At 42.5% G+C, this 18,975-nt stretch overlaps 1 protein-coding gene across 3 annotated transcripts in view; it reads right to left on the minus strand.

Annotated features, from left to right (window-relative positions):
• The window catches only part of zbtb16a (zinc finger and BTB domain containing 16a), a 279,344-nt gene that overhangs the window by 153,372 nt on the left and 106,997 nt on the right, over positions 1 to 18,975 (minus strand). For all 3 annotated transcript variants that reach the window (XM_060846844.1, XM_060846845.1, XM_060846846.1), the window contains exon 3: positions 11,261 to 11,358. In XM_060846844.1, coding sequence (XP_060702827.1) covers positions 11,261 to 11,358 — 98 coding nt within the window. The remainder of the gene's footprint in view (positions 1 to 11,260; positions 11,359 to 18,975) is intronic.

The raw sequence follows: 18,975 nt of genomic DNA on the forward strand, positions 1-18,975 counted from the left end.
ATATTTTGCAAAATAGTGGCAAAAGTTGGATCCTCTCCCAATTAAAGGCCAAAAGTTAATGACAGCAGCTCCACAGACACTTTGTGGAGTCACTCAGTTAAGGCAGTTCTGTTTCATTTCTGGACCAACGTCCCAAGCTGCGATCTTAACCCATTAAGTGAGAAACTTGAGTGAAGGGACAGACTGCAGGAACAGCTGTAGAAGGAAAAAAGGATAGGAGAAACAAGACAACCCAATAGCCTGAAGTACAGGATCTGTTCTGGGAACCATTGAGAGAGAGGGTTTTATTTTATTTTTAATCTAGCATTTCTTTTAATTTTGTAATTAACCATACATTAAACTTCAAGTTCGGAGAAGTTACCTTTGATTGTGCTTCTAGACAGGGTGTACCAGATCAGAGAGAAGCTGTAGCTAGTTACTTAATTTAATCTATGTTTTGTTTGAAAGAGCAAATCAATCGTTTTCAGAAAGTATAAATAGAGACTGTAAGAGATTGTGTGGTGAGGTGGTGGCTGGACCAATAAGCCTAGGTTCAAACCTCATCTGCCCCTGGAGGTTTGTTACAGCATGCCTTAACAGCTTCGTGAAAGAAATATCTAAATAAGTGCTGCCTTGGTCAGTGTGTTATGTGGGAGTTTCTTAACTACATAAGAGCTCAGGAGGGATGGGGGAGGTGAAGGAAATGTTCTTTTCTTCTTCCACCTTCAGTGTTCCACCATTGGCTCGCTCTTAACTCCAAGTGAAGGAGGAGGTTCTCAAATACTGGTCAGTTTTCAACTCTGCCAGTTGTAATAATTAGTTCTTAAAAGCTGCAAAATGGCAGGTCAGCTGGACCAAGTGGATTCCCGAAACGTCGAATTTCCTGTTCCTTGGATGCTGCCTGACCTGCTGCGCTTTAACCAGCAACACATTTTCAGCTCTGATCTCCAGCATCTGCAGACCTCACTTTTTAGTCGGAGCGTACATCCTGTCGTGCATGTGAAGTCACAGACACATGACACATCCAAGGTGCAGGTTCCAAAATTCAGCTGCGGTTGGAATCCACATATCCAGGAGCCAGAGGATGACATGGATCACTATAAGATCACAGCGTCTCTAGACAAATGGTCAAGCAATAATACTGCTAGGCCATTGGCTTCTTTCTGGTGCAGAGGTCAAATACCTGGGGAACACACTTAAGACGCTGGTAGAAGAATTAAAAGTTTCACCCAGAGGGTGACGAGTGTCTCGAGTTCATTGTCCAGTTTGACGGTTGAGACAAAACCCTCAGTTAATCTGAAAAGGAACCTGGCCCTGCCCCGAAGCGTTGGAACTAGCAAGGTGATGGACCAGGGACCAGAAACTGAGATGAAAATCAATGTCTACTTTATTCAGTCAGCACAGCCAGTGGTTGAATGGCCTCTTCTTGTGCTGTCACTTTTCAATCACACTATGGACACTTCTTAAGCTTGGTCCATCAAATCCACACTGGTCCACTGTATAGCAAGCCTGTCAATTAGATTCTCCCAGCATCTCCATAACCCTGGAAGATTATTTCTGCTCAATGTCTATGCAGGCAGTTCTTCTTTAACATGATGGCTGTATTCTTATGCAACCCCGCATTATAAAAAAAGTTGCACTTAGTGTTCATGATTTGGAGATGCCGGTGTTGGACTGGGGTATACAAAGTTAGTGTTCTCAATCGTCAGTTTGCGTTAACAAAATGCCTGTTATAGCAGAATAACTTGCACCAAACTGCCTTTTGAGTTCATTGCCTGTATCAACTTTCACCAACTTCAGAAGCAGAAATACTCCAGGTCATTAACGTCAATGTGACTCATTTGGATGAGAGTATCATTAGACAATACAATTGATGCTATAGACATCAATATGCTATTCTATTTGCTTGACACTTGTCAGAATTGATGAAAATCAAAACTTTCAAAGCTTGGCAACAATTCTGTACTTTCAAAACCTGAATTCAAACATTGATAGGAACTTACCCAAGTATGACCAGGTCATTTGAATGTTTCTCCCCTCACCAAATAAATGTGGTCATTGGTGGGCATAGGTACACATAGGATTTACAAAATTTGACCCAGCAATAGTGAAGGAACATTGACATAGTTCCAACTTTCCATCCATTGATTCCATCTACACTTCGATACCTCACATGGAAACCAACATCATCAAAGACCTCTCCGACCCTGGCTACCTCTTCCAACATCTTCTGTTTGGCAAAAGATAAAAAAGCTTAGACACACATACCAACAATTTCAAGAACAGCTTCTTTCCCGCTGTTATTAGACTTCCGAATGGACATCACAAATTTCAAATCTAATGTTGATCTTGCTTTCTGTGTACCTTCTTTGCAGCCATAACTCTGTATGCCTTGCCCTGTTCAACAACCCTATGATTTTGGTACGGCATGATCTCCCTGTACTGCACACAAACCAAAATGTTTCACTTTACTTGCGTACATGTGACAATAATAAATCTAATCAAAAGTCAGGATGGTGTGGGGTGCCTGGGAGGAAACTTAAGGGAGGGACATGGATCGGATAAATAGACAAAGTCCTTTCCTTGGGGTCAGGGAGTCCAGAACTAGAGGGCATAGTTTAGTTGGAGAGGGAAAAGATATGAAAGAGACCTAAGGGGCAACTTTTTTACGCAGAAGGTGGTACATGTATGGAATGAGCTGTCAGAGGAAGTGGTGGAGGCTGGTACAATTGCAACATTTAAGAGGCATTTGGATGGGTATATGAATAGGAAGGGTTTGGAGGGATATGGGCCGGGTGCTGGCAGGTGGGACTAGATTGGGTTGGGATATCTGGTCAGCATGGACAGGTTGGACCGAAGGGTCTGTTTCCATGCTGTACATCTCAATGACTCTATGATTACTGAAAGCAATAAGTGTAACTGGTGTGAAGAAAATTGAAATGGGTTTGGCCATCTGAAATTATATGGAGAAGGAAGGAGAAGGTAGGTTTTAATCAACTCTGTATTTGCCACTTGAGGAAAATGAGAGAAAGCAGGAGACATAACAAATCTTCATTTCCAGGTACCATGTGGAAGGTGTAGCCAGTAGCAAAGAGTACAGAAAAACTGCAGCCAGAACAATTCCCAAGAAGATAAAGAAATACTTTAGGGAGAAAACAGCTGCCTGATGCCCAAAAGGCAAATCAGAGAATCTTCCCTTCAAATGAAACACATGTAACAACCTCAAATGTGAACAAGAGGTAGCTAATCATTTCCAAAAGATTACTAAGCCTTCAGATTTTCAGAATTTCAAATGACATTGCCACAAGTAATCAAGCTGAAGGCATTTTTTTCCTCCCTTCTTAAAGGGATATGGAGTCTCTGCCAAGGTCTACCTTTGGTGCCCACCTCACATTACCCTTGAACCAAACAGCCTTCACAGCCATTTAACAGACCAGTGCCAAGTCAACCACATTGTTCTGGAGCCAAATGTAGGTCAGACCAGGTAAGGACAGCAAATTTCTGACACTAAAGGACAATAGTGAACTTGATGAGCATTTACGTCAATGGATGGTAGTTTTGTGAAATCTAATCTCCAAGAGCAGTTTTATTAGTAGAATTCAAATCACAACAGCTGCTTTTGCATCTTTTGAACCCATATTTCTAGAGCACTGGCCCGGCCAGTGAATCACCTGCCCAGCTAATGGATGATTGAGCCAGTGACACTCCGGTTATGCCACCACTTCCCACAGGAAATGCTATTGTAAAACTATATATCACTCTCAACAGGATTAGGCTCACAAGACACTAAACCTCTTGACAACAGGAACGGGGCAGACCATTCAGGCAGTCGGGCTTACCCCACTATTCAATACCTTTTACCCATTCCATGTCCATAGCCACCCAATAATGATGAGAAGTCTATCAATCTCTACCTTAAACATACTCAAATACTGAGTTTCTATAGTCATTGGTGGTCACAAATTCCAAGATTCACAACCCTCTTAGTAAAAACATTTCCCATCTCAGACCCATGTGGCATCTGCCTTATTTTTAAATTATGCCACCTAGTTCAAGATTCCCTAACAAGTTCAGTTTGCCAACTCTCTGTTCATAGGACAATCCCAACATCTCGGGAACAAGTCAGATGAATCTTTTTTGTACTCGCTCTATCGCGATAATGTGTTTCCCTGGGATAAGGAGACTAAAATTAGCACAGTGCTCCAAAGTGTAGTCTCACCAAGTTCGTATACATTTGAAGCAAGCCTTCACTACCCCAGTACTCAAATCCTCTTTCAAGAAAAAAATTGCTTTCCTAATAGCTCGCTGCACCTGCATGTTAGTCTTCAGTAATTTATTGAAGACCTTTTGTATATCTAAACATTCCAACCTCTCACCATTTAAGAATTACTCTGCACATCTGTTTCTCCTGAAGTGAATAACCTCATCTTTTCGCATTATATTCCATCTGCCAGGTTCTTACCCATTCACCAAGTGTCAAAATCCTCCTGAAACCATTTGCATGTCCCTCACACAACAGATATTCCCGACTAACTTGTATCAGCCACAAATTTGGAAATATTATATTTGGTGTTCACCTCCAAATGAATGTACTGTACTGTACTGTAAATAGCTGGGGCTGTGAGCAACAATTTTTGTCGTGCCCTGCTCGCTTCAGTCTGCCAACGTGACAATGATCCATTCATTCCTACTGCTTTCCATCAGTCAACAAGTTATTAATCCATGTCAACGCATTACCTCCTATCCCATGTGCTTTAACTGTCCAAACCCCACCAACTGTGGGCAACATTATCAAAAAACCCAAATAATAAGTTCACTGCATCCAGCAGCTGTCCTTTGTTAAATGCGTTCATAATATATTCACGGACTTCCAGGTTCATCAAACAACTCCCCATTCACAAATCTGTGTTGACTACACCCAGTCAGGTGCCCATGTACCCCATCCTTTATAACAGATTATACAATTTCCCAACTGGTGGAATGCTAATATGTCTGTGGTTGATGGGTTTCTCTCTCATTCCATTCTTGAACAGGGATATGTTTGCTACTTTCCAACCTGCAGGAACTATTCTCGAATCTAGAATCAATTATCTCTAATGCCACCTCCTGCAATTTCTGGGATACAGAGCATCAGATCCTAAGAATTTATCAACCTTCAGTTCCATTAACTTCTCTAGTTCAACCTTCTTGCGAATGCTAATTTCCTTCAATTCCTTTCTCCCCACTCAGTTGGATCTCTAGTTTTGGGAGATTTCTGGTATTGTCCTCAGCAAAAACAGGTGCAAAGTAAACATTTAGCTACTCTGCCATTTCTCTAGACCCATGATATATTCTCCAGACTCTGCCTGCAATGGACTTGTACTTCTCAAAGCCAAAATGTTTCCTTTTTATGTGCCTATGAGGTTTGTGCTGCGAGGTTGCATTGATATCCTACTCTCCTTCTCCCGATCTGTTGTTTGGTCCTCCTTCGTTGTATTCCATAAACCTCCCAAACCTCAGAATCACTAGTGAACTTTGAGAAGATTAGTAGCTCATGTTGGGATTCTGGATGTAAGTTTGCTCACTGAGCTGGAAGGTTCATTTTCAGACGTTTTGTCACCATACTAGTTAACATCATCAATGAGCCTCTGAATGAAGCACTGGTGTCATAATGACCCACTTTCTATTTATGTGTTTATGTTTCCTTCGGTTGGTGATGTCATTTCCTGTTGTGATGTCAGTTCTTGTGGCGGTGTCATTTCCTGTTCTTTTTCTCAAGGAATGGTAGATGGGGTCCAAGTCAATGTGTTTGTTGATAGAGTTCCAGTTGGAATGCCATGCTTCTAGGAATTCTCATGCATGTCTCTGTTTGGCTTGTCCTAGGATGGATGTGTTTTCCCAGTCAAAGTGGTGTCCTTCCTCATCCATATGACATGATACGCATGAGAGTGGGTCATGTCTTTTAGTGTCTAGTTGATGTTCATGTATGCTGGTGGCTAGTTTTCTGCCTGTTTGTCCAATGTAGTGTTTGTTATAGTTCTTACAAGTTATTTTGTAAATGACATTAGTTTTGCTTCTTGTCTGTATGGAGTCTTTCAAATTCATTAGCTGCAGTTTTAGTGTGTTGGTAGAAACCACCACACTAGGCTACCATGATGCCAAGGTGTCGGAGTGGTCTGGCAGTCATTTCTGAGATGCCTTTGACGAAGGGGAGAGTGCTTGGGTTTGTGTGTGCATTTTGTCTGTTTATTTGGGTTTGTTGCTGAGGAATCAGCAGACTGTGTTCATTGGGTACCTGTTCTTTTTGAATACACTGTATAGGTAGTTTTCCTCTGCTCCATGTAGTTCCTCTGTGCTGCAGTGTGTGGTGGCTCGTTGAAATAATGTTCTAATGCAGCTTCGTTTGTGGATGTTGGGATGATTGCCTCTGTAGTTCAATATCTGGTCAGGATGTGTTGTTTTCCTGTAGACGCTGGTTTGAAGTTCCCCATCTGGGAATGCATTTTGTTGTTGTTTTCCTCCTCTTAGTGAATTTTATGCTAATAAGGATATTATTGATGGTCCTGAAGGTTTCCTCGAGTTTGTTTCGTTTCGTTTTGTGATGACAAGGTGTCACCCACATAGTGGACCCAAAGTTAAGGTTGGATGGTTGTTCAAGTCCATGCATTACTGCCTCTGCTGATATCGGAGATCCCATGCGTGTTCCATTTGTTTAACAGTAGGTTTTGTTATTGACAGTGCCAAGACATTGGTCCACTAGTTAGATGATACACCAAACACTACCAACTTTATCAGCAAGGATAGTATGTGTCTTTGGTTCTTCCAACAATGTAGTCAGTGTTTCCTTGGCCAGGTTAATGTTGATGGATGTGAACAGGGCTGTTACGTCAAAGGAGACCATTATTTCATCCTCTTCTATCTTGGCGTCTTTGGTGTTCAGAAATTCTTGGGTGGAGTGGATGGAATGGTGACAGTCCTCGACCAAGTGGTTTAGTTTTTGGTGTAGCTCCTTGGCTAATCTGTACGTTGATGTTCCAGGTAGTGAGACTATAGGTCTGAGGAGGGTTACTGGTTTTGTGAATTTTGGGTAATCTGTAGAAGCGTGGTGTGTATGGTGAGGAAACGTCTGAAAATGAACCTTTCAGTTCAGCGAGCAAACATTCAGAACCTCAGAATCACTGCTATTGATGGCAACTTTATAGGCCTTCTTTTATGCTTATTCAATGCTGAATTTCCTTTGTTGGCCACAGTTGAATGACTTTTCATGGATTGTTTTCATCTTGAAGGAATGCATGGGAATACACAGAACATATGGAATGTGTGGTTGCTGTAAACCATTTAATAATTCTTGAATGTCTATCCATTGCCTATGTACAGTCACACCTTTTAATGCATTTTCCAAAACTACCTGAACTAATTTGTGCCTCATGTCTTTATAATTGCCCCATTCAAATTTAACATTCTTGTATCAGAGTGAACCATCTCCTTTGCAACAATGTCTAAATTCTATCATATTGTGATCACTCATCCCCAAGGTTCTTTTCCAAGAAAATGGTTAATTCGTCCTTCTACATTATACAATAATAGATCAAAAATAGCCTGTCCTCCAGTTGGCTCTACATACTACTCCAAGAAAAAAATCCAGCTCTAACACACATCAGAAACACACTGCTTTAGTGCTCAATTAGTTTACCCAGGCTGTTTACAGACCAAAGTCATTCATGACAACTGTGTTAGTCATGCTACATACTTCACTCATCTCCTGATTAATGCCAGGCCCAACCCTACCACAACTATTTGTGGCCTATTATGAACTCCAACCAATATCTCCTGAACCTTGCTGTTCGTAGTTCCACCCATTGTTCTTTTGATCTGAGAGCCTCACTTACTAATGTACTTATCCCATCCATTATTATCAGTGCAAATTTGCTTCCTGTTCATCACTCTTCCCCAAATGTTGACTATCCTTGAACATTCAGTACCCAATCCTGGTCACTGTGCAGCCATATTTCTGCACTAGCAATTAGATCACACCCATCTCTCTCTATTTGTGCCTTTAGATCACTTACCTTCATGTGAATGATGCAAGCTTTCAGGGAGTGTCTGTAACTGTGTCTCAATAACAGCATTCCACTTTCACAATGTACTCAATGCTCACCCTTATTACTCTGCCTTCTTGTCTCCCTCCAGCTTTTCAACTTCTTGTTACCAACTTGACTGTCATTCAATTTGGCTTACCCTGGAGGTTCCCACTCCCTGTTTAAACCCACCCTAAGTGCACCAACAAATTTCTAGCAAAACTCAACCCCAGTCCAGTTAAGAAATAATCTGTCCAACTTGTACAGTTCCACCTGCCCTGACCCAGAACCCATTCCCAACTCCTCACTAATCGATTCCCACATTCCTGTAGCAGCTCTCCAGTTGCACATTCAATCAATCCTCCTGGTCTCATGGATCACTAGCAATCCTGACGTTACTGTTGTTTTGAGGTCCTGCTTTTCAATTTCCTTTCTCAATCCCTGAAATCTGCTTTCAGGACCTCATCACTATTCCTGTGTGCCATTGGTACCAATGTGTGCCATAATTTCAGGCTGATTCTGTGCCCCCCACCCCACCCCCTCAGAAGAACATCTGGCGGACATTCCATGGCATCCTTCATTCTGGCACTAGGAAGGTAACACATCATTGAGAGTCATGTTTACAGCCAAATAAATGCCTTTTTGATTCCCTAGTCATTGAATCCCCTTTCATCACTACTCTTCCATTCTCTTCCCTCCTGCTGAATCACCGATGGTGCTCAGGGCTTGGCTGTGGATACACTCCTGAGAAACGATTATGCTCACTGATTTCCAAAATGGAATACTGATTAGCATACATGATGGACTCAGGGGATTCCTTATTTATCTGGTTTTCTTCAACTGCCTGGACATTGCCATTTTCCTCTCTGGCTGTACACTTATAAAATCAGAGGAGTGCCCACCTCCCTGTACATGCTATCAGTGCCATCCTTTACCTTTCTGATGTACAGCTGTTCAAGTTCAGAAACCTGGAACTCAAGCAGCTGGTGACACTTCCCTCAAACGTGTTCATCTGGGACATGTGGTATATCCACGACTTCACACATTCTAGTTCTGTACACTCCACTTGGCCTGTCTGACCCGCCATTCAATGCTAAAATGGCCTTAAAATAAGAATGGACTTATTATGAAAATCAAACAAACTCCTTAGAGAGGGAGAAAATAAAAGCTGAAGCTTAAATAATCCAAATACCTAACATGCACTTTACTGACCAGACAGACTAGCCAAACCTGATCACCAATCTACTTCCCCCGCACTTACAATGCCACACCTCCAAAGGTCTCAGTGCAGGTAGACTTCCTGATCCACACCTTGTTTCCTCTCCATGCACCTTTCACTGGGGATTTTAATTCTTCCAGTAAACTTTGATTATTGTGCCACTTTTCCCCTCAGACCCAAATTCTCAGGTCTCACTCAGGAGAGGTCTCCCTCAATCTGACCATACAGCTTACCCGTTTAAACTTCATGTGGGGTGGTTGAACTATAGGGGTGGGGAGGGGGAGCAGGAACGAGAAAGATAGACCAGTTGATGTTCCAGTTATTGTTTACTCTTCTTGCAACTGTGACAGCTTTTCTCAGAGATCTGTGACAGGAGGCACCAACATTGGTTTCAAAAACCAACATTAATGTTAAGCCTTTGATGAGACAGGTGTACAAAATCTAAAAAGGTATCTGGACACAAAAGAGATGTTTGAACGATGAAGTAGAGGAGAAAGGATCTAGCAAAGTTAGATTCAGATGCAAAGCTTTCCACCTGAACATAACAATAATGCGTTAATTATTTTTATATTATACGAAGTACGGATATCAGTAAGTGATTTCAAAAAGGGACTGACCACATAAGACCGGTCTGCACTTGAAAAACACAAAACAGTGTCCAATGTTAGATGTGATTTCATGATTCGAATATATCTGCAAAATAATCCCAACTGTATTAAGAATTACACTGGCAACCATCTTATGACTGATTATTGGGTTCACAGTATTGTTCACTTCCATGTATTGGAAATTACATCTATTAATGCACAGATCCCTCTTCTTTGCTGACAGAAATTGTGCCTGTTACAAATTAATAAAATGGCAACTGCCATTTTCTGGTTCACTTCTCGGGGCAATACCTGCCTAGTTGAAATTTAACCAAAGATTAACAGTTAACTGTCAGCTATCATGTAACGGGTGCATTCTCCACAGCAATGATTATACTAGCCAGAGTTGATATTCTGAAAAAACAACACCCTCCTTGTACAGTACAAGATTTTCCCTTCAACACTGGTATACTTACAAATGTTGTGATGATTACAAGACAAAATGTTTTGGCAAAAGTATTTTTAATCAGCAATATTCAATGCATACACTTTCGGTATGGAAGGGCTGGATTCCCCAGCATGAGCATCTCTCAAAGACATACTGGTCACTGTAAAACTGGAGCATGACACATTGTATTTTCCTGTACCAAACCCAACTCGTTGACATCAGGATTAATGCTCCGCACAAAACCCTTCGCAACTCATTTCATCACAGCCTAACAACATATCCTTTCTCCTCCTCTTCCTCCCCCTCATATCTGTAACAATTGCCTCTCATCCAATAACTGCTTTTTCTAATAAAAATTAAAACAAATTAGAGATCTTGTCAGCGTCATTTTGGGAGGTTGCTGCATATAAGCTATGGCACAACTGCAACCACATTTGTTTTTTTTAAAAAATTTTTAAAAGTGCGTCAGGATAAGCTGAGGTCGGGAGAAGTACTATTTGAGTGTAAATTCTTACTTCCTTCAATTACAAACATAACGTATTTGGCAAAATAAAAGGAGCAAAAAGCAGGAAAATTGCTTGTAACAGAGTTTTTGTTAATTTTTTTTGTCAAACTATTAAGTACAAGTTGGCTGCCAAAAAATCAAAACTGTTTTGTTTACAGTACAGGAAACCTGCTCGCTCGTTCCTCAGACTATGACAAATTTGGCACAAGACTAACTGTACATACTGTACCCACAGGGTTGGCTGTCAGCCCAGGTTGGCTAAGTGCCAAGTCCACAACAAGTGTTGTCAGCCAGAACAAGCCACAGGGCAGGGAGGAGAGGGGAGTAGAGCTGAAATAGACACCGCAATGTACTGAGCACACCACAGCTAGCTTGCTACACTTTTAAAAGAAATTGCAGGAATTCCTCTTTTATGTCGCAAAACAAGAGAGAGAGAGAGGGGGGCACGACGTGATCCTCTATTACCTGAATGCGAGAGCAGATGCATCCGTAGCCGTAAGCTGTCCAGGAATCTTTTACCACACAGTTCGCACCCATAGGTCCTCATACCACTGTGCAGCTTCCTGTAGAACAAGGCAGCAGGAGGAAGAGAAAATAAAAGAACATCAATAAAGTATGGTCGGAATTTGTGATTGAAGCCCATTTCATTAATCTCTCTGTAAGCACCTACAGCAGAAGCACAGCTGCTGTATGCGTTTCCTCTTGCATTTTGGAATATAGTTACTAGGCATTTTTTAGTACACTGTAGGGGAAATGTTTAAAAAAAAAGACGTCAACTAATACACTTCAAAGTTGAGCAACTCCTAATTCATCATCTGAAATGGCTCCCGGCAACACATCTCAGACCTCTGCAGCTTTGGGCTTTCAGTAATCATCAGCCATGATGATGTGCTGTTGGACTCAGGGTCCAATCTCTGCAGCGGCGTGGGTTCAAATCCCACCACCAGTCTTCCAATTAATTTACAGCCCTTGCAGTGCAGTGGTTGTGTCCCTACCTCTGAAACAGGAGGCCCAGCTTCAAGCCCCACCAGCTCCAGAGGGGTGTAACAGCCTCGCGGTCAAGAGGTTAATTTTCAGAAAAAAAGAACTAAAACAAGGAATAAAAGACCAGACTTAAGCAGCCAGATGTTCACCTGCATTTAGTGGCAAGGGTAACTGCATATTGATTGGGGAGGCGATTGGACTGTTATTCCAAAGACTCAGATAATGTTCTGGGTATCTGGGTTCAAATCTTGCCTCGACAGATGGTGGAATTTGAATTCAATTTAAAAAAAAACCTGGAGTTGTGTGACTGATGTTGAGAATGAATTGATTGCAGGAAAAAAACCCAACTAGTTCACCAATGCCCTGGAAATACCATCCTCGCCTGGTCTGGCCTACTTAACCAACCTCGAGGCAGCAACTCACTCATTCCTTCAATGAATTTTAAAAAGTTTATTCAAACATCTCAGATCCCCTCAGAGTCTTATAAAGGTAGCTGCCAGTGCTCAGGTGCTGGGATTAGGATACATCAAGCTCCAATAACTGCACCCTCTCCCATCAGATGCAGCAATGCCAAAAACCAACTGGTACCTAGATCCATGTTCCAGATGAGAAGAGGCCTGTGATTTCTGTCCCCTATTGGGACGGGGTTTCCTCTTGTGGGGCAAAGACATAAACTAAGGGAATCAATTTGCTTCTCACTCTTAAACCTCCTACAAATGGAGAGAAACAGATTTTTTTTTGCTCCCAAAAGCATTGTGGCAGAGACTCTCAAAGACGATGGGTGTTTAAACTTTACTCAAAATGGAGGCTGTTAGATTTTTGGTAGGTAAGGGGGTTGGTCAGAGATTAATTGGGTGAGAGGGGCAGCCAGGTAAAGTGAGACCACAGCCAGAGCAACCACAGTCTCATTGAATGGTGAAGGTGGCTCTGAGCAAAGGAGAAAGTGTGGTCTCCAGCATCTGCAGTCCTGAGTTGAAAAATGTGGTGCTGGAAAAACACAGCAGGCCAGGCTGCATCCGAGGGGCAGGAGAATCAGGCATAAGCCCGAAACATCGATTCTCCTGCTCCTCGGATGCCGCCTGGCCTGCTGTGTGTTTCCAGCACCACGTTTTTCAACTCTGAGCATCAAAGGCCTACAACCTGCACACAAGCCTCAAGTTGCTGTCTCTGCTCCTGCCATTCTTCCAGAACAGCTTTCCCAGAACCAGTCATGGTGGATAGCTGTTGTATTAAACCTGATTTCAGAGAGTGGCCCCGAAAATCAAACCATAATGGACCCAAGAGCACAGTTAGGAGTCACCCAAAAGGACACAGAAGATCCGCACCAGCAGCGGACACATAGTCAGAGGGATGCAAGGCTTAGGTTTTCTGTGCCCTGTGAGCTTCACAAAAGAAAAAAAAGGATGAGACAAAGAGGAAAAACTGAAGGAACTTACATTTGCCCAGACCTGGTCACACACCAGCACAGTACCCCAGAAGATTGACCAACAAACAAGGTACTGTCATTGTTTCCACAAACATCACTGCCACTATGATGTGCAAATCATGCCAGAAGCAAAGATATAAATAACCAATTCAGATTTAGTGGCTCCAATGGGGGAAATAGATGCTGGGAATCCATAATTAACCTTCACATTGACCTAACTCTCACACCCAAGTTTAACTGTTCTTGTGATACTGAAACTTCGTGTATTGTGCAACTTCCTTCCCAGTCTCAGATGGAGTGCAGTTCCTGGAGGCCACCAATTCCACTTTTGGGCCCATTTGGGGTCAGCATTTGCTGCCAGCAGCATCACTCCATTCGCCAATGATGCTTAGGGGCACGCATATCCTGGGACATAAACAGAGCTTAAGTTTGTTAAAGGTTTGAATTTTGTTGTCTCACCTCATGCTATTAACTCATCCATTCTCATGCAATCCAGAACATGTTTGGAAATTGTTTCAAAGGAATAGCAGCATCCACAAAGTGACGGGGTTAAAGGTGCAGTGTTGACTCTTCAATATAAGTCCAAAGTCTGCATTTAAAACATCAAACACTATCTGTTTAGGGCTATCAACTGTCTGGAGTGAGCCTGGTGCGCCCAGGGATTGAACAGTGACCTTTAGGAGTGTGGTGGTGGAAAAGCACAGTAGGTCAGGCAGCATCCGAGGAGCAGGAGAATTGATGTTTCGGGCAAAAGCCCTTCATCAGGGCTTCCTGATGAAGGGCTTTTGCCTGAAATGTCAGTTCTCCTGCTCTTCTGATGCTGCCTGACCTACTGTGCTTTTCCAGCAACACACTCTCAACTCTAATATTCAGCATCTGCAGTCCTCACTTTCATCTTCAGGATTCAATGGAGGAAGGAATCTTGAAAGAGAGAAAAAAAAAGAAATTGACAATAAAGACCACAATTAGAATGCCAGTGAAACGGGTTGAGTATTTCTGGCATCCTATGCTTTTTAATTTCAGCGTCAAAGCTTCTGCAGTATTTTATATTTGAGAAAGGGGAGATGATGGCCTAGTGGTATTATCGATGGATTATTAATCCAGAGATGCAGGTAATGTTCTGGGTTGACCCAGGTTCGAATCACACCACAGCAGACAGCGGAATTTGAATTCAATGAAAAATCTGGCATGAAGAGCTCAATGATGATCATGAATCCATTGTCAGTTGTTGGAAAACCCTATCTATCTGACTTACTACCTGCCATCCTTATCCAGTCTGGCCTACACGTGACTCCAGAGCAACAGCAATGTGGTTGACTCCTGGGATGGACAATAAATGTTGGCCTAGTCAAATACGCCCCTATCCAATAAATGATTTTTTTAATTTAAAAGTTATACAGCACTTTTCATGATCACAGAAACAACTCAAAGGACTTTACAAAATAATTCTGTAATGATACATGAAACACAGCACTAACAGCAATGTGATGGTGGACAAATAATCTATTCATTGGGATGTTAATTAAGAAACAAGTGAGGGACTCATTACTGTTACGGGAACTTCCAGATCCACCAAGTAGGCAGGAGTAGTCTTGGGTGAACATCCCATCTAAAAGATGGGCCTTCTGAGCACCCTCGCCGTATCACTCTCAAACTTCATTTGGTGGCTTTTGCACTCGAGTGCTGGAGTGGAATTGTTCCTGAAGTCTCAAGGCTCAAAAAAGCAGGAGTGTTACCTTATTGCGTCCAGTGTGGTTCAAATTAGAAATGGCAGCAAAAAGACAGTCTTACCAGTGAGGCAGTTCCAACCACATATTGGAGTCACCAATGCTACGCCCAGAATTGGTGATTCCAATAACCATGCTCATGAATGCCAACTGATCTGCTGCAGAAGCACCCAAAGATATCAAGATGCAATGTTATGCCAACAGAGGTGATCATTTACATAATCAGATATAGCACCCCTACCCACTGCAGCTCTCCCACCATACGTTTGTGAAATACTAAAAGCCTTCTAGAGAGGCAGTTGTGTGGTTAAGAAGGACATTGCAACACCTGCTCAAATTTAAAAGATTGCAGAAACAACCACAACTGTTACAAAGCCACCAGAAAACCAACCGCATTGCATTGTGATCAGTTACTCAAACTCAGTTATAGGGAATAGAGCTCACAGGATCTTCTTCAGGCGAAAGCAGCAAAGTAAACCATTAAAGTATTTCACAACTATCCGTTCTCCATTGTTGCATCACTTGTATCTAATGTCCAGGAAACGTGCTTGTAACCTCGGCTATTTAAGGCAGTTGTGCAAGTGGAATCGTTTGAGGTAGAGCTGTCCATATGCAGCAAGGTTTCAAACACATGCACATTTTTTTCCAATGTCATTGGCAAGGCTCAGTTAACATCTCCAATTCCAAAGGTTGAGATTTCAAGTTCCAAATGAAGGGTTAAGGTCAAAACTTGAGCCTGATGCTCCTGTGCAGTATTGAGGGAATGTTACATTGTTCAGGTTGTCTGATGAGATATTAAACTCAGAATTATAATGGTTCAGGAGGCGGCCATTTGGCTCATCATGTCTGTTCCAGTTCTATTCCCTAGTGCCAATCTCCTGCCTTTCCCCCACATCCCTGCTTGCCATTTTTATCCAGATCATCAAATGCCCTCCTGAATGTCTCAATTGAACCTGCCTCCATGACCTTATAGAGGTTTATAAAATCATGTGGGGCATGGATGAGATAAATGGACAAAATCTTTTCTCTGGGGTGAGGGAGTCCAGAACTAGAGAGGGCATAGGTTTAGGGTGAGAGGGGAAAGAGGGGAAAGAGATAAAAGAGACCTAAGGGGCAACTTTTTCATGCAGAGTATGCATGTGTGTGTGTATGTATAGTGGAGGCTGGTACAATTGCAACATTTAAAATGCATTTGGATGGGTATATGAATAGGAAGGGTTTGGAGGGACATGGCCGGATGCTGACAGGTGGGGCTAGGTTGGGTTGGGATTTCTGGTCAGCATAGACAGCTTGGAGGAAAGGGTTTGTTTTCATGCTGTACATCTCGATGACATTTAGTGCATTCCATACCCTAACTCCTCACAGTTTAAAAAAAACCCTTTGTATCACCTGACCAAAATCTCTGCCCTTTCACTCTCTTCTTTTACAAAGTTGAGGCCATCTCTCAACTGGGAGTAAAAAAAAAATCCCATTAGCATTATTTTAACGAGGAGCCAGGGAGTGGTCACTGGTCTTGACCAATATTTATCCTTCAATCAAAATCTCAAAATGAAGAAAATCTGGTTGCAACATACCATTTATTGGAACTCAATCAGCATCACAAATTGATTATCACATCATTACAACTTTCCTCTGTCCAAATATTACAGGACATTTTTGTACAATTTTACACTACATGTGTTTACATGACATTACTGGGAAAGGACTTTGGGGCATCCCTCAGCCATGATAGGCATTACATAAATGGCAGTCTTTCAACACCTTAAATGTGAGGCTAAGGGGAATAACCTCGAGATATGTTCAATTTGGCAGGAAGAGGATCAAGGTGAGGAGTGAGCGAATGCTAAGGTGATGTTACCAAAACACATCACACTCACTGATCAAACCTGGAACCTGAAAGTGGAGTGTGAGGGAGTGTCTGAGATGCCTTCCAAAGCCTCAATGCAATTTTAGGTTGATTATAATCTCTCCCGAAATCTTCCCCACTCCCCTTTCCCACCCAAATGAGGATGCCCTTTACTGAGATCCCTTTATTAATCTTCTCAAATTACTGCCATTGTCCTCAGTAGGATACCTGTGCTTCCTCTATTGTACCCACAGTCTTACACAAACCTCTCTCTTTCTCTCTCTCCAACCATTAGCAAAAGTTAGTAACTTAGATCTATTATAGCTCCTTGGCTTGAACTTCACAGTTCAAAGTGAATTTAGTATTTCGTTACAAACAAACCATCCCATCAGTCTGCTTTACAGCAATTCATTCTATAATCTCTGGGGGCAGCAATGCTGTAACCCAACAGATTGACGCTGGGTATCACAGACCGCATGGCCCAAAAACTGACCCTCACAGATTGGATGATCTTAACAAAGGAGCTGGGGTGGGGGACTCTGACCCTAACCCTAGGTCCTAAAGAGAACCTCAATAAATGGCAGGGAGAAAGGAATGGTGCTGAAAGTGTGGGATAGAGGAGGTTGGGAGGAGATATACTCAGACCATAAAGAGAGGCCTGAACCGACGAATCAAACAGACTTGTTTGTGGCTGTGGACTCAATGTAATCAGTTCAGTGACCCTTATTAGTGAGGGGTTGGGGTGGGTGTGAGGGGGGAATTGGGGGAGAGAGGGGGTGGGGGAGAAGCAGAATGAACACACAGTCATTGTTGATGGCTAAGCAATGACGATCCCCACCCAAACGCAGAGACCAAATCCCCTGCATGGATGCTAATTGGAAACCTGTATGTTTCATCAAAACAATTGAAATAGGAACAGGAGGCAGCAACAGGTCTTCCAAGCCTCATCTGCCATTCAACACAATCACAGGTGATCATCGAACTCTGTACCCAGCTCCTGATTTCACCCCATAACCTTAAAAATTTTAGCTCCAAGAACTCTCTCAACATGCAATGCTTGAACGCAGGCCTTCTGGCTCAGAGGTATGGATGCTACCACTGTGTCAAAAGAACCCCTCCACCTGCTTCATTTTGAAGTAACAGTCTGTTTTAGATATTTTCGAGTCAGTTGGTTCAGAGGCATTATCACACACCCCGGTGCAGGTGGGACTTGAACCCGGACTTCCTGGCTCAGATGTAGAGACACTACCCTGTGCCATTTGAACCCTTTTGCGCTCCCACCCCACACACAATGAAATATCGATGACTGAGCATCAATCTATTTGCAATCAGCTGTTCTGGTTGACTCTTGAAGGAATCTACAGTTTGAACAATGACAGTACAGACTAAACGATGATGGATTGCCCAGTCAAATAGTCTGCCGTTTGTCTATCCATTAATGCCACCAATTTCCAAACCAGAGACAGGTTAGGAGAGGGTAGGCATGAGTTAGCACATTCAGGACAGGAAAGAGAAAAATATCCTCCGACAAGCACAAGGACCCTCGTTACTCTCGATCATTTTCAGAAACGTTAAAGAGGAAGTGTTATTCTATGGACGGCCAATGTGGTTGTAAAAAACCTGCAAGGGTCGGTAAAGGGAAACTGATGCCTCAAAATGAAATCACTTCACTTCCTGAGATTTTCCCTCTTCTTTCCCTCGTTTTCCCCATCTTCAGGTTCGAGTGGTGATGGTGGCTACAAGGTCATTCACTACTTTAATTTAAAAAAAGAGACTCTTTTATTGGTCAGCAACTATTGGCATTAGTTCAAAATTATGTGCTCTCACATTTATCTTTAACCAGCAGCTTTATAGCTCAGGACGAAGCAACAAGGACTAAAGGTTACGGGTTAGCCTGCAGTCATCTCCTTTCATGACCAGCTGCAAACTGCGAGGTTTCAGTGAGATTCACTGCTTCTATCAATGATGCTCCATTAGCTGGACTGTCTTTGGACTTAAGGGAGGTGTTTGAAAAAAGCCAACTGGATTGCTATTCCCTGTTGAAGTCAGCACCATCAGGAGAAATGGAAACATTCTACTGATCCAACAAACCTAGTAAAGAGACCGGCTGATCAGGTCTCAGCCTTCCATAACCAACACTGCAACACAAGATCATTTGTGTCATCATCAGGTGGCTCCTTGTGGGAGATTGCCTGTT

The sequence above is a fragment of the Hemiscyllium ocellatum genome, chromosome 29 (genome assembly GCF_020745735.1).
Source record: "Hemiscyllium ocellatum isolate sHemOce1 chromosome 29, sHemOce1.pat.X.cur, whole genome shotgun sequence".
In the NCBI taxonomy this organism is placed as follows: domain Eukaryota; kingdom Metazoa; phylum Chordata; class Chondrichthyes; order Orectolobiformes; family Hemiscylliidae; genus Hemiscyllium; species Hemiscyllium ocellatum.